General features: G+C 39.4%; 1 protein-coding gene across 1 annotated transcript; it reads left to right on the top strand.

Annotated features, from left to right (window-relative positions):
- The first annotated feature begins 1,067 nt into the window (after positions 1-1,067).
- ADSS1 (adenylosuccinate synthase 1) lies at positions 1,068-26,462 on the top strand. Its single transcript, XM_066321672.1, has 13 exons — positions 1,068-1,268; positions 13,726-13,828; positions 15,272-15,334; positions 16,093-16,143; positions 16,487-16,553; positions 16,947-17,054; positions 17,409-17,490; positions 18,381-18,507; positions 19,430-19,584; positions 20,726-20,850; positions 22,567-22,664; positions 23,795-23,944; positions 25,432-26,462. The coding sequence occupies exons 1-13, from the start codon at positions 1,083-1,085 to the stop codon at positions 25,482-25,484; spliced, it is 1,368 nt and encodes a 455-aa protein (XP_066177769.1). The 5' UTR covers positions 1,068-1,082; the 3' UTR covers positions 25,485-26,462.

The raw sequence follows: 26,462 nt of genomic DNA, 5'->3' as shown, positions 1-26,462 counted from the left end.
CGGAGTGCGCCTGCCTGTGTTTCTCAGGCCAGCGGGTGGATGTTTGTGTCTCATGATCCCCGTGTGCTGGAGCAGCTCGTGTGCTTGTCCCTTCCCTTCCGATTGTCACGTACCACAGGGTACTCTGAGTGTACCTACGCACATGCCAGGATTCTGTGAGTGCGCAGGTCCCTGCGTGTCTGACAGCAACAGTCCCAAATGCCTCAGGGCAACATCTGTCTTGCAGTGACAGTGGCCTGTGCTCCTCGGGCCAATGTCTGTCTGTCAGTGACACAGGGTCATGCATCTCAGGACTGCGTGTGTGGGTCTCACGGGGACAACAGCTCCTGTGCACCTCAGTGACAGTGACAGTGCCTGTGAGTGTCACAGTGACAGTCACACACCTCAGTAGGACACGTGTGCGTACATCCGTGTGACACAGCCACACAGGCTCAGTGACAGCCACATGCCTTGAACCCGTGTGCTGGGACTCTGTCGTGCAGCCTCCTGACAGAGTGACACAGCTTCAGACCCCCGAGTGAGAGCGCCTCACAGCCCGCTGTCTGTCCGTGCCACAGGCCCATCTCAAACTCTGTGTGCCTGCGGGTGACACGGGCCTGCATCCCTCTGAGGTGCCCATTACATGCATGCTCCTCACAGTTCCACAGCCTCTGTCAGCTGTCTGCAGGGGCACCGGGAGTGTGGAGGGGACCGTGCTTGTGTGGGGTGCTCCGTGTGCGTGTGTGTAAGGGGACTGCGTCTGTGAGGCAGCACAGCGTGTGGTGTGTGTGTGAGGGGACTGAGTGTGAGAGGTCCTGTGAGAGCGTGTCTGTGTCCGTGTGTCAGTGTCGATGTCTGTGTCCGTGTGTCTGTCTCCGTGTCGGTGTGTGCGGGCTGTGTGTGTGAGCCGGGCGGACGGCCGAGGCCGAGCGCGGGGGGCAGCGGCCCGCACGTCAGCGCGGCGCGGGGCGGGCGGCGGCGGCGGCGCCCTTAAATGCGGGCGGCGGCGGCGCGGGCAGCGCGCAGGGCTCGGCGGCGGCGGGGAGCGAGGCAGAGAGAGGCGGCGGCTGCTGCGGCCACAGCCACCCTCCCACCCACACGGCATGTCGGGCACCCGGGCGTCCAACGACCGCAGCGGCCACCCCGCCGCCGGCGGGCTGAAGCGGGCGCGCAGCGAGCCGGGCGGTAACAAAGTGACGGTGGTGCTGGGGGCGCAGTGGGGGGACGAAGGCAAGGGCAAGGTGGTCGACCTGCTGGCCACCGAGTCGGACATTGTGTGCCGGTGCCAGGTGGGTGCCGGGCCGGCTCTATCAGTCGCTCCCTCGGCGCTTACCCACCCCGCGTTCCCTTCGGCTCCCGCTTTCCCCCGGCTCCCCTCGGCCCGGCGCCCTCCTCCCCGTGCCTCTGTCCCCCGCTGCTGCGCCTTTCCTCCCTCCAGCGCTCTTTCCCTCCAGCTGCCGCTCCTCGCTCCCGCTGGTGTTCTCTCCCTCCCCGCCCTATTCCCGGTCTCCGTCGCTCTCCCGGCGGGACGCGAACGTGCCCGGGCGGGCAGCCGTGTGCCGCACACACACACCCCGGCCCACCCCGTCTGCGCCTCCAAATGCCACTCGGAAAGAAAAAAGCCCTGAGCTATAAATATAAATAGCTGACCCTTTCCGATAAGCGACACTGGATGCCGAGGTGCCGGCGGGCGGGGGCCCGGGGCCGCTTGGCCGGGGAGGAGCCGCTCCGGGCGCTTCAAGCCCCGGGCTGTCCCGGGAGGCCGAGCCCCGCGGCCCCGGCTGCGGTCAGGGCTTGCGGGGATGTTCCGCTGCCTGTCAGGGGCTGCCTGCGTGTCTCCGGGCGTGCTGCTGCTCCGGGGAAAAGCGCTATGAGCCGGCCTGAAGGCCAACCGTAATAAACCTCAGGAGTTTGCCAAAGTTGTACTGCAGGGGCAGTTTTGGATGGGTGGACTGTGTTCCCTGCAAAGTGCCTGGAAATTTATTTTTTAAAATTATATATATATATACAATTATATTTATATTTACATACAAATACAATTTATATTTATATGTATATATATATGTATATGTGTATATATATGTATATATATATACACACACACATATAAAACTTGCGCGTAAGTAAAATGGAGGGGGAGAAAAACAAGTTAGGTAAAAATAAGGATTTAGAGTTGCATGAAAACAGGAAACATCTTGCATGGCTTTGTGGCTTTGTTTATAGGTGTTTTTGAGTTGAATAGATTGTAAGTTTCTCAAGACAATGTATTTGCATAATATAAACCAAATTAGACACATAGGTGATTCCAAATAGAATTTTAGGATAGGTCGGAAGGGACCTTAAAGATCATCCAGTTCCAATCTCCCTGCCATGGACTGGGACATCCTCTACTAGACCAGGTTATTTAAGAGCCCTATCCAGCCTGGCCTTGAACACCTCCAGGGATGGAGCATCAATAATGGTAATAACTTCTAAAGAACTGTTTTCAAACTTTAGTTATGAACATATTAGACCAATACAGCTAATAATCTCTCTGTTGTCCATTTAAACTATGTGAGCACATTAAAAAGTAGTTAAGTCCAGTTCAGCTGGTATGTACCATGAAATTTATTCTGTTTTATAATGCATGATAACTACTAAAAAGCTACAGATATCCTTGATTCCAAGATAATAAATCCAAGGACGTTTTTCTAGCTAAGTATATTATGTAAATAAATGTTATCATGCAGGTTAAATATTTAGAAGGTGGAGGAAGTATTTTCATTGGGGACATTAAACTCCCAAGATCTTGAATCACCTTGGGGAGAAGTTTCCCTGCAAAAGGTAGCTAATGAATATGCATTGCCAGGACCATAGCTTTATTTCCATATTTATTTCCCCCTTGCCACCCCCAGTAATGTGTTGCTAGGAATTTAAACTCAGGTCTTGGGATTGCTTTGGCAAGAAAACAAGATTTCAGAGTTTTAGCTGAGGAGGAGCATTTCATAAAGGCCCCTGTCAAACAGTGCATTCTCACAGGGTTACTGTTACTGCTGCAGGGAGTCAAGTTGGTTCTTTTTAGGCTCGATTTTGGGGGGTGCCCTAAAGCTGCTTTCAGGACAGATTTGCTGTCCATCTAGTGAGCTGCTTTGTAAATGTGGCCCCAGGTGCAGCCTCGGGATGCCCTCTGAAGGGTACAGGAGTATGTGTGTGAACATGCCAGAAGGGTTAGTGTGTTAGCAACAGGCTGATGGCTTAGATGGTCTAATGTGCTGCTGGGCATGTTAGATCATTTCTGCAGCCTGATGAGACCAGGATGGATGGAAGGCAGGTGGAGCTGGAAAAGCACTGGGCTCTTTTCAAAAGAGTGTTCCCCAAAACCCAGTGTGTGAGACTATAATAGGATTCCTGATACACTGGATAGAAGGAGATGCCTTCAGGATTGGAGTTCAGGGTTGACTTTAAAGCATTTGAAAAAGAAAATATGAGTCATGATTTACTTATGAGTGGCAAATATTATGTAGCTTTAAAGAGGAGTGGATTTTTTTTGAATACTTCAATGGATGTTTTGTGCATTTTGTGATTTTGATTGTGCCATTTTAATAATTTAATATTTCATATTTTCAAGGCCAATCATGTAAGTAGATAATGACGTATGATTTTTGCCTCTGTAAGAAGTCTGTTAAGGTTTAGTAAAGATATGCACATATTTAAGGATGTGAACAGTACTGATGAGTTCTCTCAGTGTGATAATGGCAGGTCATTAACTTACAGGTGTAATCAGTTTGAGAGGAAATTCATTAATGCTGTGTAGTGCCATGAAAAAGCTCGGTGTTTGGACCAGAACCTTGCTGCTTCACATTGCTCCTGGAAACTAAGAAAAACTTTGTGTCATAGCACTTGTGTATTAGAAGTAATTTCTTAAACAAGAAACACTGAATGACTGATTGACTAGAGATTTTAGAGAAAATGTCAGAAAAATTGGCACCCGAGTTTTTTGTTAGAATATGGTGATTGACCATGTTATTACTTGATGTCTTGTCCACTCCATTCTCTGAGACATTGATGGAAATGATGTTGAATAGCTTTTTTTTATTCCTCTATGGAATGGAAGTAGAGAAAGCTTGAAAATTATTATCTGAAAAATGGATTTTCAGGTCTTCTGAAATAATGCCACAGCTAGAGTAATTCTTCATCACAGTAGGATACTCTTTGAGCTAACCTTTTAAAAAAGGTGGGACTTCCTCTCTGTGTAGGGATTTAAATTCAGGACCAGATTTGAGTTTGAAGGTGTTTTAAAAAACAGTAATTCTCTAGTGTTTCCATGAAAGGAAGCAACTTTCATTAAATGTTTCTCAAATGTTTTAGTGTGTTAATTTCATGAGAATAATCTGTGACATCAGTTGCTGCAGAGGAAATTAAATTCTATTTTCTGGGATACTAGAAAAAAAGGCAAGCAGGAGAATTGTAAAAAAAGTCCATCACAGGCACAAGGGAAGCTTTCAAGTGTGTCAAAAGAAAATTCTGCATTAAAACCTCATCCTCTGTAATTTTTCTGAGCATTCAGAATTTCACATGATTTGAGGACCTAATTTGTTGTCCAGTGCTTGGATTATATACCATCTGAGTTCAAAATAATTAGGTACACACCATTTAGTGGCATTGAAATATGTAAACATAATTTAAATATGTAATACTAGTTTGCCAGAAGTAATTGATTTCATGTCACCTTTATACTTGTAGCATTGTTTGTGAAAGAGGATATTTCAGAAAAGGTAAAAGACCACTGAATGTTCTTATGGATGATGCTGTACAAAACTTTTCACAGGCTGCTTTCATTAAAATACCAGATACACAAGCACACAAACCCATATAAAGAAGCAGAAAAGGTATTTCTAAATAAACTAATTACAGCAGGCTGTTAAGGAACTGAGTAGGTTTAAGTTCAGTTATTAATGGAGAGCATCAAAAACATTTTTTCCTCTAAACTGCTCTTTCAGCAAGCAAAGGCATTCAGAAGAAAAACTTTAGAAGTTAATATTTCTTACTGTGGCCTCCTGGGGCATGGAGCTGTCATGTTATGCCATACAATACTTTTAATCCCTGGTATATTTTTAGGAAAGGGTAAAAACAAAGATTTCAATAGGAAATATTTCATTTTTGTACTTCTTTAGAAAAACAGGTTTTGCATATTTAACTAAGAGAATATTTGACATAAAGCTGGGAGTTCACTTTTTATGTGGCCTCTTAGCATGTTGTCAGAGTATCAGATGAAGTAATTTGGATGCATATAGGAAGTGTTTTTTGGTGTTGTTCAAAACATAATTTCAGATTGTGACTTTATCTGTGGTAGCTCTCATTCCAGATGTACATTTCTCACATCACCTCATTCCTTGTTTTGTGTCTCCCTTCAAAGCTAGTATTGGTGGCTGCTGTTAGCTACCAGGGTTTTAATTAGCTGATTTCTCAGATCAGTTTTGGAGTATGATCAAACAGTCACCTGTCTCAAGTGCCAAGGGGCCAAGGTGGTGTGCTTCCAGAGGGCCTGCTCGGACTAGAGCTGTTCCTAAAAAGTCACACATCGTTAAGTTCTCAGTTAACTGAGGCCAGCTGCTTGTCATGCAGTTCTAGCTGTTTCTTTAAGGTGAGACTACATAAGGTACACTGTAATAATAACTTTTCATTTAAAATGCCCCATTAACAATTTGATAAAAGATTCAAAGGAAAAGGAAGATCTTCCAGAAGTTTAACATGAAAGATGGGAAAACTATTGCTGCTAAGAGTGTAGAGGCCCTGTGATAATCACCTCTACCTGCCCCAGATCACATCATGGTTACTGAACAGATGTGTAAACCAGCTACAACACAAATGCATGCCTTCTTCACTTTACACCAGCACCAGTGGCAGTGGTTCAGCAGCAGGGACTAGGACAAGGCAGTTTTTAAAGAAATTTTTGAAGATGTCATTTGGCATTGCTGTTCCAGTGTACCCATGACAATGCTGGATGTGTCAGTCCTGTGACCTTTCTGCCTTCTGGAAGCCTGATGATATCTGCATTCCCTTAAGAGCTGACATGTAAGAAGCAACAGTAAATAGTAAGAATGTGATTGCATTAAGAAGAGCTGTTATTAGATTTCTTGAGCTTCTCATATAAAAGTTTCTGTTTTGTGCTAAATATGCAGTCACCTTTTTAAACTATTTCTTCTGTCAGGTCTGTACTTTCAAGTTAAGAATTGCTTTATTTTCAGAGATCATCTGATCTTTTGAGGCACGTGGACAAAAATTACAGTTGATGTTAATAGTGAAGAGAAACTGAGGAGGTTGAAGAGTACCAGAAAAACTGGCTTTTTTGGTCTTTTGTGGTTGAGTGGTTCACAGTTACTTGGACTGAGAAGTTTAACCAGATCATAAACCAAGGGTGTGGGAGTGGTTTATTTTCCCTTTGTAGTGGATGTTAACAAATAAGTCCGAGAAGGTCTTACCAGTATGAAAACCCTGGCAATGTTTTGGGTTTGAGGAAGCATTGCAACATTTGGAAACAATTTAAGCAAGGGTGAAGGGTTGTGCCCAGTGCTCCCACACAAGTAACCATCGTATGTTATGTAGGTTTCCCTATTTCCTTGTGTTAGTGTTTTTATGAATACAATGTAAATGTCGAATATTTTAGTAACAGTGCTTTGAGGAATGCAAAGCAGGAACATTGTGGGCAAGCGATTGAACAATAAAACCCAAGCGTGGCAGAAATGCCAGACCAGTACTTTCTCTGGGTGCTTTAGGTGCGAGGTGGGGAGCTTTCCTTTGTTGCTCTGTTGCTGCTGACAGGGCAGGGGAAGAGGCCACATGTTGTTGTGACTTGTCCCTATTGATCATGGGCTACTGGAACTGTTTGCAACAGGGATTAAATTAGGGCAGTTTTATGTGATGATTATGTGGAGTTACAGGGGCTTGTTGGCTACTGTTTTTCTGTGTGTCATGTGTTGCTCTCCTTTCAATGAGATTTAAATGTGATATTTAGTGTAATTTTTCCCTACAGGATAAAGTAGCATGGAAAGACTTTAATCTCCTAATGATTTAGTGCTTGATGATCTTCAGTGAAGAGATTGATGACCTTGAAGTCATGAGTGTACAGTGACTGCAGGATTGTTGTTTTTGATTTCCCAAATGTTTGGGAAGGTTGATAATCCCATTTGCATGTAGACTCATACAGGTTTCTAAGTAATTTTTTTGCAAGATTCCCTGCAAAAACACAAATAGGTTTTATTTCTCTAATCAGCACAGGAAAGGATTTAAGTTTGAGTTGTTCCTTTAGCTACAATGAAGTAGTCCACCCTTCCAAACTTGAATTTACTTTTTTTTATAGTGATCTGTCACTTCTAAGGTATTTTATCCAGTTTTACTTTTCATTATGCTTATACATACTTACATGCCACACTATATCATTTTAAGCTTTAGAACAACATGGTGACACTGCTATTTTAAACTAGCCTTTCCTTTGGGCATCAGCAAGATCATCTCAGGACCACCAGGATTATAAATACTGTATGAGAAGGTCAGGTTTAAAGTTTCCAAATCTCCATAAGAAAGCAAGCTTAATTTTCAATCCCCTTTATAAAGCCTGATGAATTTATTATCCTCTACAAGCATCAAAAGAAAACAGCTGAAAATTAAACTGAAATTACATCTGTTCTATTTCATTCCTGTTCTTAAATTGTTTACAGATATAAGAAAAGTTATGTTCATATCCTTGGATCATATTACTTCCCACAGGGACATGACTATGCTTCTTCAGCAGAGAGAATTAAAGACGAGCAGACTTTTTTCAGTTTTTTCATGTTTGGTTTCCTTTATTTTAGTATTCTGCTAGCATTAGAATATTTTTTCCACTGTAGTATTTTCTACCAATACACCTTGAATTTGTATTCTTTGCATCTGTTGCTGGAGTAAATATGTATTTTGTTATAATGGTCTGTTGTGGTATGTTCTTTTGATGTGACTTGACAAAACAATGAATTCAATTTGAGAGAAAATAACTAGTGTTTGAGTGTCCAGTTTCCCTACACTGATTGTTGTTTAAAATCTGAGTTGAATTAGACTTGGCTTTTCCAATTGCATTTTTCAGATGCTTAGGAAGACCAAGATATCTGTATAAGTTAGGGTCATTTTTTTTGTAGCAAAGAAATAATACAACATTATGGATGCAATATATGATATAAGCTTCAGGGTTTTTATTTGTGCTACAAATAATTTTATGGTTCTTTAAAGGGTCAAAAATCTTGCTCAGCTCTTCTCAAGAGTGTTTGTGTTTATAATCATACTAATTATCTCATGAGGTTTTAGAAGGTCTCCTCCCATGGGAATTCGGGAATTTTTGAAGAGATCACTCTTGTAATTGGGACAGTGGGATCCTATGGATTTTGTTCCTTCTTTGAGACAGCAAAGGGGCACACTTGAACAGGGGCAGGAGTCAGAGCAGTTCTGTGCAGAGTTGTTTGTACTTGAAGTCATTATTTCAACATAGTCTTGGAAAAGAAGAGATGAACTAGATTTGGCTGAGAGTGGTTAGGTTCTGGAGATAAACTTGTAACTCAGACCAGTTGTTTGTCACTACCCCAGCTTTAAAAATCACCCTTCCCTCAGTTCTTGTGGTCTTAAGGATTCTTCTGATTATTCCCAACCCACCTCTTCCCGATGGGTTGAGCTAAAAAATAAAAAAGTTGGTCCACCTCTTGAAACCTGAGTTGGAGTGAGTTGGCAATAGTTAAACTGGAAAAAAATTAGGAAAAACCTCCTTCCAGTAAGGGAAATTAACAAGCACCTATGGCAACAACCTTCCAGGTGGAATGTGCATCACTTCCAGTAATTCACGCACATGATTCAGTGACATCATGTTGAAGGCTCTGCATGTATGAAGCATTTCATGTATTGCACTTGTCTGACTGGATTTTTTTAATACCAGTGATGCTCAAACCTCATTTGCAATGTAAATAATGAGAAATCCCATGAAAGTCAATGGCTCTATATTATTATGAAGTTCATGTCGGAGCCAGTCTTGCTGGTAGCACTTATTAGCTGCATTTATTCAAATTACTTCCAGGCAGTTGCTGATGTAAGTTAGAAGTATTCATTGTTAATTAAATTGTAAAGAGAAGAAACTATGTAATAATATTCCTTTTTGTTTATTAGCATATAAAATGCTAAAATAAACTGAAGAAAATGACTCAATTAAGGTAACAAAACAGAAGTATTTTGTAGCCTGCTTGATAGTATCATGAGAGAGGTATTTGGCCTGCAGATACAGTTGAATTTCAGAAAATATTTTGCTTCATTGATGGATGGAATTAGTATTACTGGGACACTTATCATGCAGAGAGACAGAAGTCACAGCATTTGTTTTCAGATAAAGGCTTCCCAAACTGCTGGTTTGTGGCTGGTATTTCAATTCATAGATTATAAATTCATATAATAATGCCAGAGGGGATCATCTTGTAATCTTGTCCCTGTACCAAGGACACAGTATTCTAGTAGCAGTTGCATGACTGCCAAAAGGAGAGGTAATACAATCTTTCTACTCCTACTTGATATTCCCATTTAAACACACAAGGTTTGCCTCAGGCACATCAGCCAGTACTGAAACTGTGTTCAGATAGCCCCCATGTGCTTCCTAGCACAGATATCTCCTTGAACTACTTTTTTCTTTCTAATTTTCTTATTCAAAACCTGGTTGTGACATTTCATGTGTTCACAGCATGTAGCAGTGGCCAAGGAGCTCTGTGTACTGCTGGTGTGTACCTACGACATGGTGGTGTTGGCTGAAGATCTTCAGTAACCAGTTTCTGTTATTTCCCCATTGTTAACTGGGAGAGGGTGAGAACTCATCACTGTGGAGCCATCAAAAATAAAACTGTTCCTTGTTCCCACTCTAGTTACAGTTTGAAACTCTCATCTGGTTTTAAGGTTTTTATATGTGATCTGATGATTTTTTCATATCAATCTACTTAATCAAATTGCGTTCGGGCATTGTGAGGAGCACTGAGCAAACAAAGGATGTGCCAACCAGGAGAGCATCTGGTAACAATCATCCACACTACCTGCATGGCATGGGCAGATAGAAACCCCTGTGAGCACCAGGGCACATTTCCTTCCTGTTCAAACATGTATCATTAGGCTAATTGGAAGAATCACATTCCTGCTGCAGGTACTGAACAGCCTCACTGCTGCTCTCAAAAGAAAATCTCTGTCTTGGGATGTTTTGGCTGCAGAAAATAAAGCGATGATTTTAAAAACAATACAGGTCAAAATAGCAGCCTTTAAGTAGTCTGGGAAGTGGGTTTGTTCCTTCATGGCTTTTGTAAGTTCTACTATGGAGACAATGACTGTCCTCTGGCAGCCTGTTCATAATAATTATCAGTTCCCTGGTGCTGTTTATGCCAGCTACAATTGTTATCACTGGTAAAATATAGCTTCTCAGTTTACTGTATTGATACCGGTCTGGTGTTCAAGCACTCTAGAATAGAAATCAATGTACATCAGTGCATCAATCCAATACCACAAGTAGATCAGTACATAAAAAGCTTGGAAATGGATTTTCTTTTTAAACAAACTACGGTACTTCAAAGCCAGTGTTGCATGGGGTAGTTTAGTTCTTCCAGCTCCTTCTAGTACGGGGAAAATAAGTAATTCTACACTTGGATTATAAAATTTCAGAAAATATGGATTAAAATCTTACAGGGAAAACATCAACTTTTATCTGAGTACAGTGTAATAATTAAAATATATGTATTTAAATAAACCCCAGGCCTCACTGCATGTGTGGAAGGGACACACCCTGGAAGAGGGGAAGAGTGTGAGGAGAGTATATAGATACCACTGGACCAGCTTCCCTCATGGTGCCTTCCTGGGAACAGCACTTTCTACAGCAGAATGGTTTAATGGGGATGCCCAGACTATACAGCAACTTATTCCTATTCATACCATCATTTCACAGTACAGGTCATGCCAAAATGACACTGATGATTAATCTGTCAGGAGTTGTTGCCTTAACATTCCCTTCTTTAGAGACATTTTTTAAGAACTGCAGAAGATAACATCCCTAGGGACCTAGGAAATTGCAAATGGTTGAAGATAAATAAACTTCAGGTGGGCACAATGCTGAGTCTGGATATTAAATGGAAGTTTTTGATGTTCACATGTTTGAAAAAAGGGCCAAGCAGAGGCTCCAAAAGTTTCTTGGTCCAAGAAGAAGCATCCTGAGGGTCCAGAGAACAGTCACTCAGTGTTCAAGCATGTAGTCTTCCAATTAACCCCAAATAAGATTTTAGGTTCACTATATTTTGTAAGGAGAAGAAACGGCTCATACAAACTGTATATTTACTCTCAAAACTGGAATAAAATTAGAAAGGGGGTAGATGTCTTTAATATCTCAGCTGTTAGGCTGTCAATATGCTGTTAGAGTATCTATGTAACTGAACATGAGAAATTACTGAGATTACCACATAATAAACAGAAAATATCTCACCAGACTAGTGTAATGTTTTGTAAGTGTGGTCATGTCTCTTGGGTAATTTAATGCTCTGCTATCACTTTAATTATATTTATAAAAGTATAATTAGTAGAGCTGTAAAAATATACTTGGAAAACACTTGTTTAGGAAACACAGACCAACATGAGCAGTGCAAAATGCAGTTCCTGAGATGTCAATGCTAGTTTTTAATTGGAGGAAATGCTGGGTTTTGTGTTCTGTCACTGAATTTTTGATGTGCATTATCTATCCAGAAGGACTGAAGCTGTATCAGATATTTTGGCCATTAAATGATGCACAATAACTGGTGATGTTTCTGTGCTTCAGCATTTTTTATGTATGCCAATTTTCACAAGCTGCTTGATTAACATCCCTTTTAAGCATTTGCTAAAGAAAGACTATTTGTCTAGGTGTCAGTTGTTCAGGAAATTTTCCAAAAGCATAAGCTGTCTTTCATAAGCATTTTCATACTGGTGTATGTTAGGTGTATGTTCTGAAATGTTAGGATACAAGAAAATACCTTTGACCATAATACAGGAATATTGTTATCTCAGATTGTGAGTCCTCAAGCCTCATTTCATTTGTTCATGTTGATTGAGAAAAGTAGAATAGAACTATAGCATTGTGACAACAAACACTTTTGAAGCAGCCTGGTTCCCCATTTTCTGAGAAAAAGAGGAAATTGTTACTTGTAGTAGAGGTTAAATTGGTGTTAAATGACAGAGTTAATTATTTTAAAGTTTCATTCTTGCCGTTGTCTATAGGTGAGCAGAAAAGGAAAGCTGGAGTCCTAGAAGAAGTTACTAGCTTCTTCTCAGCCTGATAATAAATTAAACCAGTGTTTCAAACCAGTGCAGTCCACCAGTCAACCTCTTAAATATCATGTAAAGTGCTCTCCTGCCTGATTTACTAACCTTCTACATACCTGAGTATTTTTAACTAGATCCAGATTCCTACAATTGGTTTATTATATTTGGGATGCAAGCAAAATAGCCAGGATACTCTGGAGAAGTTATAACTCTGCATTAGAAAGGCATTTGGGGGTCCTTCCCATCCCAAGGATGAGTTACCCAGCAGTTTTTAAGTCAAATAAAATTTGTATGTATTATTTTTTTCTGTCCTAACTCCTTCTCAGCTCTCCCTTAGCAGGTTATCTGTTTAAAATTAATTGTTGAGCTCAAATGTTCCAAAACATGAAAATTATTTTTGCCATGTTTGCAGACATATTTCTTAAGGTTCTCCATCACAATGCTTAAAAAACATTCTCTTTTTGTAACCCATAGTTTTTATTTTCTTAATGTTGTGTTTCAGCATTTGTTTTATCAAACTTACATTAAGACACAGCAGGAAAAAAACCACTAAGCCTGCTGAGAAAACTGGACCTGTAATTCTTAATATTTCTGGTCAAATCAACTCATGACCTTGATTTGCTCACCTCTTTCCAAGTTTCTGTATTGCCACATCATTCTCTTTTAAAGCTGTTTGTGGAAAAGCAGTTAAGTAAGGAAAATACCAGCTCCTATTCTTGGTTCTGGTAGGTAGTCAAGTCATGAATTGTAGCAGATTCCATAAAGTGGTGGTGGTGGTGGTGGTAACTGGTCATCTCTTGACCATATTCTGGGGTGGTCCTGCATAGGGCCAGGAGTTGGACTTCAATGATCCTTGTGGGTCGCTTCAAAGTCAGGATTCTGTGACTGACAAGGTCATTCAGTAAAGCTGCAGTGTCTGCACATGCTTCCAACCTGACAAAGAGCCTCTGTCTTGAACACCAAGAGAGCAGTAGCTGTTTGTGGTTGGGCAGGTGGGAAGAGCTTCCATTCAAAGGGAAATACTGGGCTTAAACTCAAGGAAATGGCCACGTATAGAAGATACTATAGTAAGGATGGGCTTGTGTAGGCATGTCAGAGACAGGACTCCAAGGGCAGTAGTTAATTCCAGTTTCTTTTCCCAGAAGGCTTCAGTTCTTGTCTAGCTTATGCCACTACTCCTGTATTAACTCCTACTCTGCCCCAGCCCTGCCTTGACTTCATGATATCCTTCTGCCTCATATTTCTACAAAGTCCTGCTGAACTCCTTTAACCACCTCACTGTCCCGTCTGAACCCTCTTTACAATGCTACAATGTGTTAAGAAAGTGTAAGGTGGAGAAAGCAGTGACCAAAGAAATTTATAAATAAAAAAAGATGGTATAGCCAAATCATCTGCTGAGAGTTTAGACCATTATTCTTCACGTGTTTCTTTCTCTTGCAGGGTGGGAATAATGCAGGTCATACCGTGGTTGTTGATGGGAAAGAATATGATTTTCACCTATTTCCTAGTGGCATCATTAATCCAAAGGCAATTTCTTTTATTGGTAAGATGTTTTGGAACTTATTATAAAAAATTACATTGTGTGGTGCATAACTGCAATTGTTCTTTATAATAAGAAGTAAAGAAAAACATGACTTTCAGTCAGATTTTAGCTTCAGCTGTTTGACTTTTATTTCATTGCTGCTTTAACATGAAGAGTTACTGTACTGTCAGTGTCAGTTTTGTTTCCACTGTTAGAAAAGTGAAAGCAAGAACATCTTATCATATTCTTTCTTATATTTTGGGGTAAAATTTGGACCCCACCCTCTACTTGCACTTGCACTTGCACTTGCACTCTTGCACTCTCTTTTTATACTTTCAGAAATATATGTGTTACTCTTTGAGCACACAAATGCCAGGACTTAGATTAATAAATAATAAAAATTATCTCGCAGATCTCCTTACTGACTTCCCAGAAATAGGCCCAAAAATGCAGGGAGCTACTTAGGAGGTCATCATCCAATCCCTTTTTTGTTCACATCACCAGCTGTTTAGGATGATGTTGTATTTTGCTATAAAGATACTTGGTGCAGATGGCATCATATAAAGATTTGCAGCATTCACTGGACATTTAACTCATATTTAAATGGTAGGCAAAATTAAGCTTCTTGTCCAAAGTTTTGATTCTTTCTGAGAGAAATTATGTATAGACTGTTCAAGAAATGAGTGTAAGTTATAGTGAGTCACAGAGTTTCAGTTTTGTTCAATTTAATAATTTCCAAATGGATAATTGGACTCTATTAAACATATTTTTTTTCTCTCAGCTAAATATGGTGTGGGTTTTTTTGCTTTCCTATTTGCTCCCTTGTCAATTAGTAACGACTATAACTTGAGTTATGCTAAATTTAGGCTGAGACAGGCTCTTGCATTTATTTCTGACATTCCCGAGAAGGAGGCAGCAGCTGTTTCCAGCCCACTGCATCACTAATCCTCCACGTCTCGCCAGTACTGCTCTTTATCACTTGTGGGTTCTATTCTGTAGCTCAAAAACTGGGGGAAGGCACTGCTAATGTATCACAGCACTAGTTTGAGCTGAGTTTAAAACAAAAACCTAAATATGGAAGAAGATTTAAATATTTTCAACACAGGCTTGTCAGTGTGGAAAGGCCAAGGACTTCTTTGAGCTTTTCCCTGTGAACAATTGAGGCTGCAGTTGCAGGGCAAAGTCCACCATGAACAAAGACAAGAATCCGCTTACCTCAGCTGGCTGTGCAGCAGCCTGGTGTTCATGCCTGAAACAAGCCAGCTCTGGTTTGCCTGGGTTCAGCAGCCCAGTAGCTGCTTACCCCAAATCAGGATTTATCCAAACAGTTCTCACGATCACTTTCTCTGAAATCTCGTTTTACTTTTTAAATAAAATTTTAGACGGCAAGTGTTGACAGGCCTTAAATCCTAAAAATAAGTGTTTTATTCCTTGCTTTAAAATAAATCTTTTTTGTTCCGAAAGGTAATGGAGTGGTTATACATTTACCAGGCCTGTTTGAAGAAGCTGAAAAGAATGAAAAGAAAGGTTTGTATCAAGTAATTTTTAACCTACCTTTATATTGGTAACCAGATTGAAGGGTTTTGTAAGCTGTTGTTTCTGACTGTAAGTATTCAGTGCAGTAATAACATTCTGGATTTTAAATGAGGAAACAGTATTTAAAATGTTGGAATGTGTGATAGTCTTTAGATGTATTTTGAAAGGCAGTCTTTTCATGGGTTTCATGGAATTTTACAGCATTTGATGCTACATTTGATGGCAAATAAATCTTAAATTGTGTGCTAAGCTTTTTTTGACCTCAGATAGGGATGATTTAACCCAAAATTTCTGTGCTCAAATATAAATTCAATTGGTTCTGCTTTGAGTAAGCCTTTAGACCCTATGACCTTCCACAATTCTCTACTTCTTAGATTGTTTTATGTTTCTGTATAGAAATTCTCTGTTTTCTGAGGCGCAAATGGAGTTTAAGTGATGTATTGTGTAGAAAGTTAAACAAGAATATTTATTTAAAGAATTTTGTGTAAGCCACAGCATTCTGGCATTTAAGAAGTGTCTTTGAAATGAGAAAGCTGATAAGTGAAAACGAGAAAGCTGGTAAGTCAAAAATGAGAAAAGTTTCTCAACAGAAACATTGCTGATACTTGATATTGTCTTGTGGTTTATCTGTTTTGTCTACAGTTATCTTAACAAGAAGCCATAGCAAAAAGACAGAAAAAGTAAAAGTCAATGTCAAAGCTCGACCAATTAGCACTGCTGAAATCCTACCTTTCTTCATCTTTTCACAGGTTTGAAAGATTGGGAGAAAAGACTGATTATATCAGACAGAGCACATATAGGTAAGTGAAGATTGAAGGGGGAAAAACCCTCACACACTATTGCTCAGCTCATAATGCTAAATTAAATTATTATTCCACAGAGCAGCTATGTATTTGCTCTAACACAGCTTCATATTATGTTGTGTAACCTGAAGGATGATAATGGAATCTGTATCCACAGAAGAGTGATGTTTTACATATTTTCAAAATGTTTAAGGAATACTCACTCTATTTTCACTTGAGGAGGCCTGTGCACTGTCAATGACAGCAGAGGCACTTTGTCTTGAAATTATGGATGTCTGTAATTTGAAGAATATTTTTGTCCTTTGTTCTCTCACTATATCCATTTAATTTTCCACTGCAGTGTTTGACTTTCACCAGGCAGTAGATGGGCTCCAGGAAGTGCAACGTCAAGCACAAGAAGGCAAAAAGTAAATATTTTCAACAACCTCATTTCATTAATAGTTATGCAAATTCAGAAAATCAGTGTAACTTTGAAAAACAGAAATGCTGTGTGTCTCAAAAGAGCCTTGTTGATGTTACTAATCCTGCACTTTTGTTCTGTTCCTGCTTATGTTAGTGAACAAACTCTCAGCCAGACTCAAGGCCTCATGCTTTACTGAATACACAAATGTTAGCAATACTTATGCAAAGCCTGAAAGGTGCTGTATATTTATTATTATAGAACTTCAATATCTTTTTATGTCTCAGACATCCTGCCCAGTATATGACATAGTGAAGAGCTTTGACAAAATTACTTGGCATAAAGTATATTTTTGCATGTATTCATTCATATTGGAGGGGGTGTGTTTCTTTTTACTTAGTATTGGCACAACAAAAAAGGGCATTGGACCAACATATTCTTCCAAAGCTGCACGAACAGGCCTTCGGATTTGTGACCTCCTCTCTGACTTTGATGAATTTTCTTCAAGGTACAGCTATTTCCATTTCTAAATATTATGTGAAAGAGTGATTTTGCCTGACAGATTTGCTTTTAAGGAGATGTTTTTAAATATGTGTCTCAATTTTGTATATAAATTGTCTAGAAGGAGAAGAAAACTGGAAAGAATGTCTGTCTGTGTATTTCTTGTACTTTGTGGAGTTTCTCGTTATTTAAAATGTGATTTTGAACATTGGGAAATGCACTGATTGAGGTGTCAGAGTCCTGGATATTTTCTCCCTATAGCTTTCAGTATATACTGTGCATAATATAAACTGAGTTCTTGCCAAAGGTTCTGTGATTCTGTGACTATGTTCCTCATAGATACAATTTCAATATTTTACAGATTTAAAAACCTGGCACAACAGTACAAGTCAATGTTTCCCTCATTGGAAATTGATACAGAAGGACAATTGAAAAAGCTAAAGGTGAGGATTTATCACTTGAAATATTTACTTTCATTTTAAAATATAAAAATTAAGTGTACCACACATACCACTTATATTTAGATGAAAAATGCATATGTTCATTATTATAAAAGCTGATAAACAGTAGCTATGCTTTGTAATAGAATGTTTTCTCTTACTGTAGACTTTAATGTAAGCTCTGTGGAGGATTTAATTCTCCTATAATATTTTACTGTTTTGAATGTTGTTTAAAATGACTGTTGTATCAAAGTAGTCAAGAGAATACCAGGTGATGACTTCAATTAGTCTCCAGTGTGCCAATGGGACTTCCTTGCTTACTGAAGAATTGTTTGTGGAAGCATGTTTCAAAATCCTGGTATTACAAGAGAATTGTCTTTTTACAAATAAATCCAGAATATCCACTGGTAAAACAGCTTTCTTGAATATGTAAGAAAAGAGGATGTTAAAAATATGTCTTACCTTTCCCAAGTTTTTTCTTATACTTTTTCAGAGCTGACATCCTGAGGATATTTTTTTAATATTCAGAAGGAATGATATGTTTTTCTTTTGGTGCTTGGACTAGTTCTAAGTCCCATTCTCAGTGTGGCTAGACTATAGACACACTATCTAAAGACAATGGCAACAAAATTCAGTAGGTATACCATATCTCTGTGAACAGAAATAATGCAGAAATTCTGGCATTCTAATGCCATAATAAGTCACATTTTCTTATGTGAGTGATTCAATAGATTGAAAGGAGTATAAGCCAATGTTTGTGTTTTTCAGGGAAACACAGCTATTGAAGCTGGAAGCTTAGACTTATCTGTATGTTTTGTCTTTCAAAAGTAAACACAGTGTTCCCTGCTTCCAGCAATTATCTGAGGAAGCTGACATTTGTATTCAATTTGCAGGGATATGCTGAAAAAATAAGACCCATGGTTCGAGATGGTGTGTATTTTATGTATGAAGCTCTTCACGGCTCCCCAAAGAAGATCCTTGTTGAAGGAGCCAATGCAGCATTACTTGATATTGACTTTGGTGAGTTATATTCTAAACTCAGCTTAGCTCCTAAGAGATCAGTTTTATTTTGATTAGTTTTATTTTGATTTGTATTTATATTGACTTTGCAAAGAGCAGGAAAATAGAGAAACAGAATAGTCTTTCCTTAATAGGAACAGATCCCCCAGAAGTAAAGCTCATTAAGACAGAGATTGTATCATTAACAGGATTAAGTGCCTAGGGTTTAAATATTGATTTTTACTGAAGTTTATTCCAGTGCAGCTGAAATTTCACTGTAGATATTCTTGTCTTGATTGCTTTTAAATGTGTGTGCACATTTGCAAACAATCCAGGTACTCATTGCTGCTTAGGTAATTCCTCTGCCATGGGAGGAGGATTAAACTGGTGCAGCAACCTCTAAGTCTTGGCACTACACGTAGTCTCTGCTCTGCCTTGTTACCAAAAGTCTAATTAAATCAATGAAGAAAAAAAATTAAGGACTGAAGAGATTCTCCAGTACAGTCACAGTGTAGAGATCATGAGTAACCTCTTAAGACTCAGACAATTTGTGGCAGATACTCAGAGCCACTTGTGTGGAGCATTGGGAATGCTAATGAATGACTGTGACCTTTATACCAGGTTCTTCATGAACGTAATGGAAATAATTTCTGTGATACACAGAACATTGAAAAAAAGCTTGACATAGCAGAAGCATCATATAATATATCCTATGCCTAATGGAGGTAGTATTGAGATGCTTTTGAACTTCTCCCTTGTGTGCAATCCTCAGTGAAAGTTGTAAAGGATGAATGACACGTAATAAAAAGAATTTGCCTCCCTCTTTGGTTGCTGTTCCAGTTCAGCTTTAAAGCCAAACTTAGACGCGAAACCCGGTGAAGAAAAATCAGATTGTTTCTTACCATTGCTGACAGAGGGCTGTGCTGCTGTGTTCTCCTGACAGGCACGTATCCCTTTGTGACCTCGTCGAACTGCACGGTGGGCGGTGTGTGCACGGGGCTGGGCGTGCCCCCGCAGCACGTGGGGGATGTGTACGGCGTGGTCAAGGCGTACACCACCCGCGTGGGCATCGGCGCCTTCCCCACCGAGCAGATCAATGTAGGTGTAGTGTTACAGAGTGGGCTATACACAGCTGGCAACAAGTGTCAGTCAGCGAAACGGGGTAAGGGTTGTTCCACTGGTAAATAACCACGGCAGTAATAAAGCTGAGCAATGGCACCCTTGAAGAGAGGAGAATTCCATTATGAACTGAAGGTATTTGTCGTGAGAGGAGAGAAACGTGAGTGTGATGATTGCAGTGGCCACACTTCTGTTGTAATGATCAGTGTGAAAACAGATGTCATCATCTTATATAACCATTAGGTGTATTTCAGTGGAGAGATTTTGTTATGGAGAGTGCATCCCAGAAGAGCTTAAATTACAAGAACAACTTCTGTGCTTAACAGCCTGTGTTCTGTGTGATTTATAGAATGAATGTGGTGTATGTGTCAGCTAGTCATCCACAAATGGGTCGATAAAAAGAAGGGGAGAGATTTTGGTTATTTTAAACTCTCCGCTGTATTTTCATTATCAAGAAACTAGAAAGCTCAGGATGTTGATTATGAGCTATGCACACAACAATCTCTAGGGCAGTGTTCTGAATCTAATTTAAGGATTTAGCCTTTCTCTAATGGCTCACTTGAGTTGATGGTATCCTTTGGGTTTATGAATCATGAACATGAAATTTCTTCCTTCTTTGTTTTTACCACAGTATAGACTCTGCTGGTCTGAATGGAACAGCTGGCAGTCTCACACTGTGGTAGAAGCAAGGATCCCTAGGTTCTGACCTAGACATTATATAAACATTGGTCTTGTCCCAAGCATTTACAGTTTTGTCCCCAAAACCAAAAGATGTCAAAAGACCAGATGAAGAAAATAAATCCCAACAAAATTTTATAAAGGACTGAATTGTCAAGTGAATCTTCCTGTTGGATGAAGAAGGAAGAAAAGTCTCTCCTTGGAACACAAAGGTCATATTAAATACATGATTTGAAATGCTAATGATTGCAATACAAAAATCCTGTGCACGGGGGAATTTCTTATCTTAGTCCTCTCCTAGTAAGTTTTCTTTTTTCCTGAAAAATAGCTTTCAAATTGGAACAACTGTGCTTTTCTTGCTATTCATCTATATTTGTTTGTATTTATTTTCCAGCCATGTTTTCAGTGAAACCCCATCAGCATTCTGTCTGTCTTACTCTAGGAAATTGGAGATCTTTTGCAGTCCCGTGGCCACGAGTGGGGGGTAACTACGGGCAGAAAGAGACGCTGTGGCTGGTTAGATCTGGTCATTTTGAAATATGCTCATATGATCAACGGATTCACTGCGTAAGCATCAAAGATTTTGCGCTACATTTGGAAGGGATAATTTTGTGCTTCGCAGAATAAATATGTAGGTAACATTAATATAAGTCCAGTAAAGTGTCACATTTTAAGCAATACAATAATGCATAGTGGGCAATTGAGAATTGTTTTAATGCTAGTAATAATCTAATTCCTTTGACTTTTTTTTTCAAATTAAGTGAATTTACAACATGATAGCTGGGAGTTTTTTAGTACATGTTTTCACTTTGCTTTCAAAAGGTGACTGGTGTAGATTGGATCAGTATATTGGTTTTCTAACAGTTTAATCTAGTGTTTTTGATCCAGTGCTTTCATACTGACTTGTGCCATGGTCTAAAACCTGTTGGATTTGAGGTTTGGTTAATAGATCCTACTTGTGGGACCAATTCTGCATCATTTGGAACCACTGCCTTGATAAGTGAAATTAATGGAATGATACAAGGGTACAGCAACTGGCACAGCTTTCATTCCAGTTTCAACAGGTTCATTTATTTACAAAGGTGTTGTCAAATATTGTGGTATAAATTCTGCTTTTAATGGGTTAAGTTTTATTTTCTTTGAGACTGATTGGCTTCCTTGGTTGATGCATTCAGGCAAACTTGTCCATATAAGCAAACACGTGACCCTCGGCATTTTAATATATTATAGACTGAAACGTAATTTAATATTGTTTAAGCTACTAATGTTACAAAGGAACAATGGTCTTGTTCATTAATTTACCCAAAGGGGCTTTTAGCTTTGGGGCTCTTTAAAATTGGATTTATATTTTGCTTTAACTTGGCAAACATGCAGCTCTAGTTTATGTGGAAAATTTTAAGAAGGCATTAGGTTTCCTTCAATTTCAGCTCTGTACAATTAGCGCACTCCTATCAACAAAACTATATCCTCTCTGGTAATTGCGATAGCTAAAAAACATGCTGAGATTAAAAAAGTTGAAGAACTGGCTCTATGGTGCTTCTTTCTCAAAAAGTCTCTTCACTTAATCCTTTCATTCCTCACGTACTTACTGAACACATATAGCCTGGACTATTATGCACATACCTGTGTAAATCCTTAGCTGCTCAGATTTTTGCCAGGCAACATCTAGAATATTGTTCTGAAGAATTTGACGAGTTTTAAAATGCAGTTTTATTCAGATCACTGAATAATACGGTGTCTTCTTGAGGTTCCTTTTTGTCTTCTGATGTGTTCATTCACAAAATAAGTAAGGTTCATTAAACTGACAGCACAGCCCAGGCACTGAAAGTCAGGATGGGATCCTTCGTAATGAACATGTGGTTTTAGTAACCAGACTATGCTTGTTCTGTTATAAAACTATAATCAGTCATTAAGTCTGTCAGACAGTTGTGAATCAGTAGGAGTAACAGAAATAATCACAGTCACTGCTGTCAAGTGTCATACCCTCCCAAACCAGGCCCAGCAGGTGCCCCTTTCCACAGTCAGAGTGCATTTTCGTGCACTGAGGCTGAACACTGTGCACCCGTGTGAGCAGCCAAGCATTTGGAAATGCACCATCCTATCTCAGTTGAGTATTCATCCCAGAGGTGTAATTTAGTTAACAATGTTCATAGTTTAATACATTTGTGTGTATTTCTGCTGTCTGGGCTGCTTGAGCTGGATTTGTGAAAGGGAAAAGAAAAGATGGAAAGTATTGAAAAGGAGATTCATCATGTATGTAACTGACTGATGTTTTTTGTGCAGTTTGGCATTAACAAAACTGGATATTCTTGATGTCCTTGATGAAATTAAAATCGGTGTTGCCTACAAATTGGGTGGAAAAAGAATTCCATATTTTCCAGGTAAGTTGTTAAACCTCTATGTTCATTTTTATCTTTCCTGCCTGTTAAGTCAATTTTGCTTTTTAAAATCAGATTTGATTTCTTTTTCACTAGACATTCTGTGGTAATTTATGGAGCTTCAGTATCTGTATAAAGATGTCTGTAACATTATATTGTCATTTTCCATTTACCTTACATCTGTGTACAATGGCAAGAACTTCAGAACAAATAAGTCTTGTGTTAGGGCCTCTATGTATTGTCCCATTAGATTTCTTATTTGCAAAATCAGGGATCTGAAAGTCAGCAAGACTCGAGTCAGTGACTGTGTATCATTGGCAATAGCATTTAATGAAGCAAAATTGAAATAAAAGCTGTAAAAAGGTATATGGAAACAAGCAGAATAAACTGCTTCTGGATAGCTTTATTAATTTTTATAAACAGCAACAACACTGTGGTTAATAAACATATATATTGCCCCCTCAATAATGATTCATGTTAACACTTTTTAGATGCAAAAATACATAATTTTTTTTTTTTACATTAATGATGTTTTCAAGATATGTGTAAGAGTCTCTGCCAAGAAAAGAGGTTAGTTTTGTTGAGGTGTGGGAGATTCCAGAGTCACAGAGTGGACTGGCAGCAGCCGGCTTTCCCACCACTCTTGGTAGTTCCTGGCTGTGGTACAATGAGAATTCCAGTGGGGAAAAGCTTGTAGACAGCAGAGTTTTTCACCAGACTGATTTAACCTTGTTCTGTAAAGCTGAAACTCTCTAAGACAGTAATACTGTTTTATTCTGTGCAAATCTGAACCAAAAAGTGGAAGTACTGTAAACCTCAAAAAATCTTATTTCCTCAAAAAACCCAAACTGTAATGTTGTTGTTGACTCCATGTTCACAGCATAGAGTACATTCTACAGTTTTTGGAAAAGGAAACTGCATTTCTGCATCCCCTTGAATCAGATTATCTTCCTAAGTATCAGAATTTAACCTCAATCAAGAATAAAGGAGTGAATGATTGAAAAAAACAGTAAAAATACTATTTGCTCATATATCAGATTTTAATTGTTGTAAAAAGATAACAAGAGCTGTAGGTCTGTTCTCTTAAGGCAGAGCAGTTAAAATCAACTGCGACAAAAATTGTTCTTCCACAGCTAATCAGGAGATACTACAGAAGGTGGAAGTGGAATATGAAACAATGCCTGGGTGGAAAACTGACACAACTGGAGCACGAAAATGGGAGGACCTCCCACCCAAGGCCCAGAATTACATCCGCTGTGTGGAAAACCATGTTGGCGTGCCAGGTAATTTCTCTGTAGATGTTCCATATGAGGGTGCCACAGCAGACAGACACAGTTCTGTGAAAGGGCTCAATGTGTTAATTGGAAGTTACTTTATTTGGGCAGGAGGGAGTGAAAGTACCAGTGGTTGGGATGATGGGGGTAAATGACAGCTTGCCAAGAAGCAGCAAAGGGTGGTGTTCAGCAGGCAGGTCTGCAGAGAGCTCCAAGCTGCTGCTGGCAAGGATTTAACCAGAGGAAAGATACACATGTGCAGTTCTTGGCAAATGGCCACTTTCTGTCAGTGAAAACTTTGGGGTCTGTGCACCATATTTCAGTGTGTACTTAGGCTGATGTCCTCATCTCCCCCTTTCTCTCTGAATTCTGCAGTACATCCCTGTTTGAACTTAGGTCTCTTTGTTTTGGTGGGTTTTTTTTTGGTTGGTTTTTTTTTTTTTTTTTTTTTTTTTTTTGGTTTTTCTTTTTTTTTTTTTTTTTCATTCTTACTCATATAAGGAATTGTGTTGCATAACAGGTACAAGACTGCTTAGCCCAGTTCTTCCACTTTGGAAAAATGAGAATCTTAACACTAACGATCTGCAAAGGTCAAGCCACCCGGTTTTCTTCAAATCTAACTGCTAGAGCTCTAGATGTGCCAAGAGCTAGGTGTGGCATGAATAATGGAGTTTACAAGGGAATTTCCACAGTAACAAGCTTAGAAAGCTGGCATGTGTACTTTTGTTTTCCATAAAGCACCTCAAAGGTCACATCAGTGCAGTACAGGCTGGTTACAACCGTGGCAATTCCTGTATCAGTCACGGATCAGGAAACATCTGATAGCAGAGACTGAAACTCAGAGAATGGCCTGTGTGTCGTCAAGGACACCCAAGGGAGGTGTAAATACAGCCCCCCCTTACCTTTATTCTTCTGGTTTGTTGTGTAAAGTCAGGATACCTTGCTAGGTTTGATTGCTAAAGGAGACATACCCACTTTATAGTCAATTCTATAGCAACTACGGGCAATAAAACTGCAGTGGAACAGCTACAGTGTGGAATTTGGGGTGGCTGCTCACACTGGATAATGTTTATAGTTAGAGTCCTACATTTTAAAAAAATTACAGTATGTAGGCATCACTATCTCCTGTTCCACATCATGCAGACTTCAGAGTCTGGCATAGCTCTGGCTTTCTCTCTGCAGGGATGTAGCTAAACATCCTGTCACTAAAAACAATGGCACTTAAACCTGCAACAAACATTCCTGACCTTCTATTAGGCCTTCCATCTGCAATGTTTTGTGTTTATGGTATAATTATTTCATGCTTTAAAACTTCAGTATATTGTACTTTTAGTCCTGTAGTGCAGCTGGAGTAGAGGGATTTTTGACAATGAAACTTCCCTCCTAAAACTGGTCAGTCTGTTGTCAAGCATGATGAAAGGTGAAAATTATTCCAGTTCATTGATTATAGTATTTACTCTCAGTAATTGTTCTAACAGATGTGTTTTCCTCCCTAGTTAAATGGGTTGGAGTTGGGAAATCAAGAGAGTCGATGATCCAGCTGTTTTAAACAAATGAGGAACTTCAGCGATGAGAAGCACAACTTGGCGTTCATCAGTCCCTTACTGCTTCCTCTCTAAATGGAAATGCTATTTAAAACAAACAAATTCTTCTAGGAATTAAATAGAAACACAACATATATTCTGTATTGTAACATTTTATTTAAGTTCTCAGTAAATTCAGTGTAAAATCTCCTTGGTGTCCGTCATCAAAAAAGTAAAAAAAAGTATTTCTAACAAAATAGGGAAAAAAATATTTTTCAATTGATCCATGTTACTATTTGAAAGTACTTTACACCTATTTAGTATTCCTCCTTGGTGAAACCAGTATTAGGCCTTTTCCAGTAACTATTGGGTAACTTTAGAATTGCAAAGCTTGGATTTTTTCTTCTAAAGTTAAAATATCTGTGTATCTGTACTAGGACAAATACCATGCACTGAAATTGGTTGAATTATAAAGATTTTCAGTTTTTAAAATACAGCATAGTTAGGTGGGTATTTTTGACTGCACAAAGCAAAGCAAACACAATTACAGACAATTTTTATATAATGTTTTTGATAGCCTACTAAAACGAATGGCGAACAGCTAAAATGTATTTATCACAAAGCCTATTCTAGTAACTGAGATAACATCTGTAAAGGGGCCAAATTGGAGAAAGCTGACCTGTGTAATAATTCTTTGAACTATTCTGTGTACTAACAGGCTGGAAACAGTCAGGTGTGTGGCCTCTCTTTTGAGCAGTAGGAAAAGGAATGAGTGAAGGTGGAAGGAAGAGAGTCCTCAGGGTACAAAATACGAGGAGAGTGGAACTGAGACAGCACGCTGCATTTTCCCATGAACCTGGAACATTTCTTATTGCTAGTCCTGTGATTGAAGTTTCCCAAGTTCTACTGTGGTACTCTGTTGAGGAACTTGGAACTTGTGGCTCTGTAAGGCACTCGCTTCCACAGCTCATAGGTTTCCAAGAATAAATCTATGCATGACTCAA

This window comes from Sylvia atricapilla, chromosome 6 (genome assembly GCF_009819655.1).
Source record: "Sylvia atricapilla isolate bSylAtr1 chromosome 6, bSylAtr1.pri, whole genome shotgun sequence".
NCBI lineage: Eukaryota > Metazoa > Chordata > Aves > Passeriformes > Sylviidae > Sylvia > Sylvia atricapilla.
Note: the sequence above shows the minus strand (reverse complement) of the source record. Positions and strands in the feature narration are given on the sequence as shown.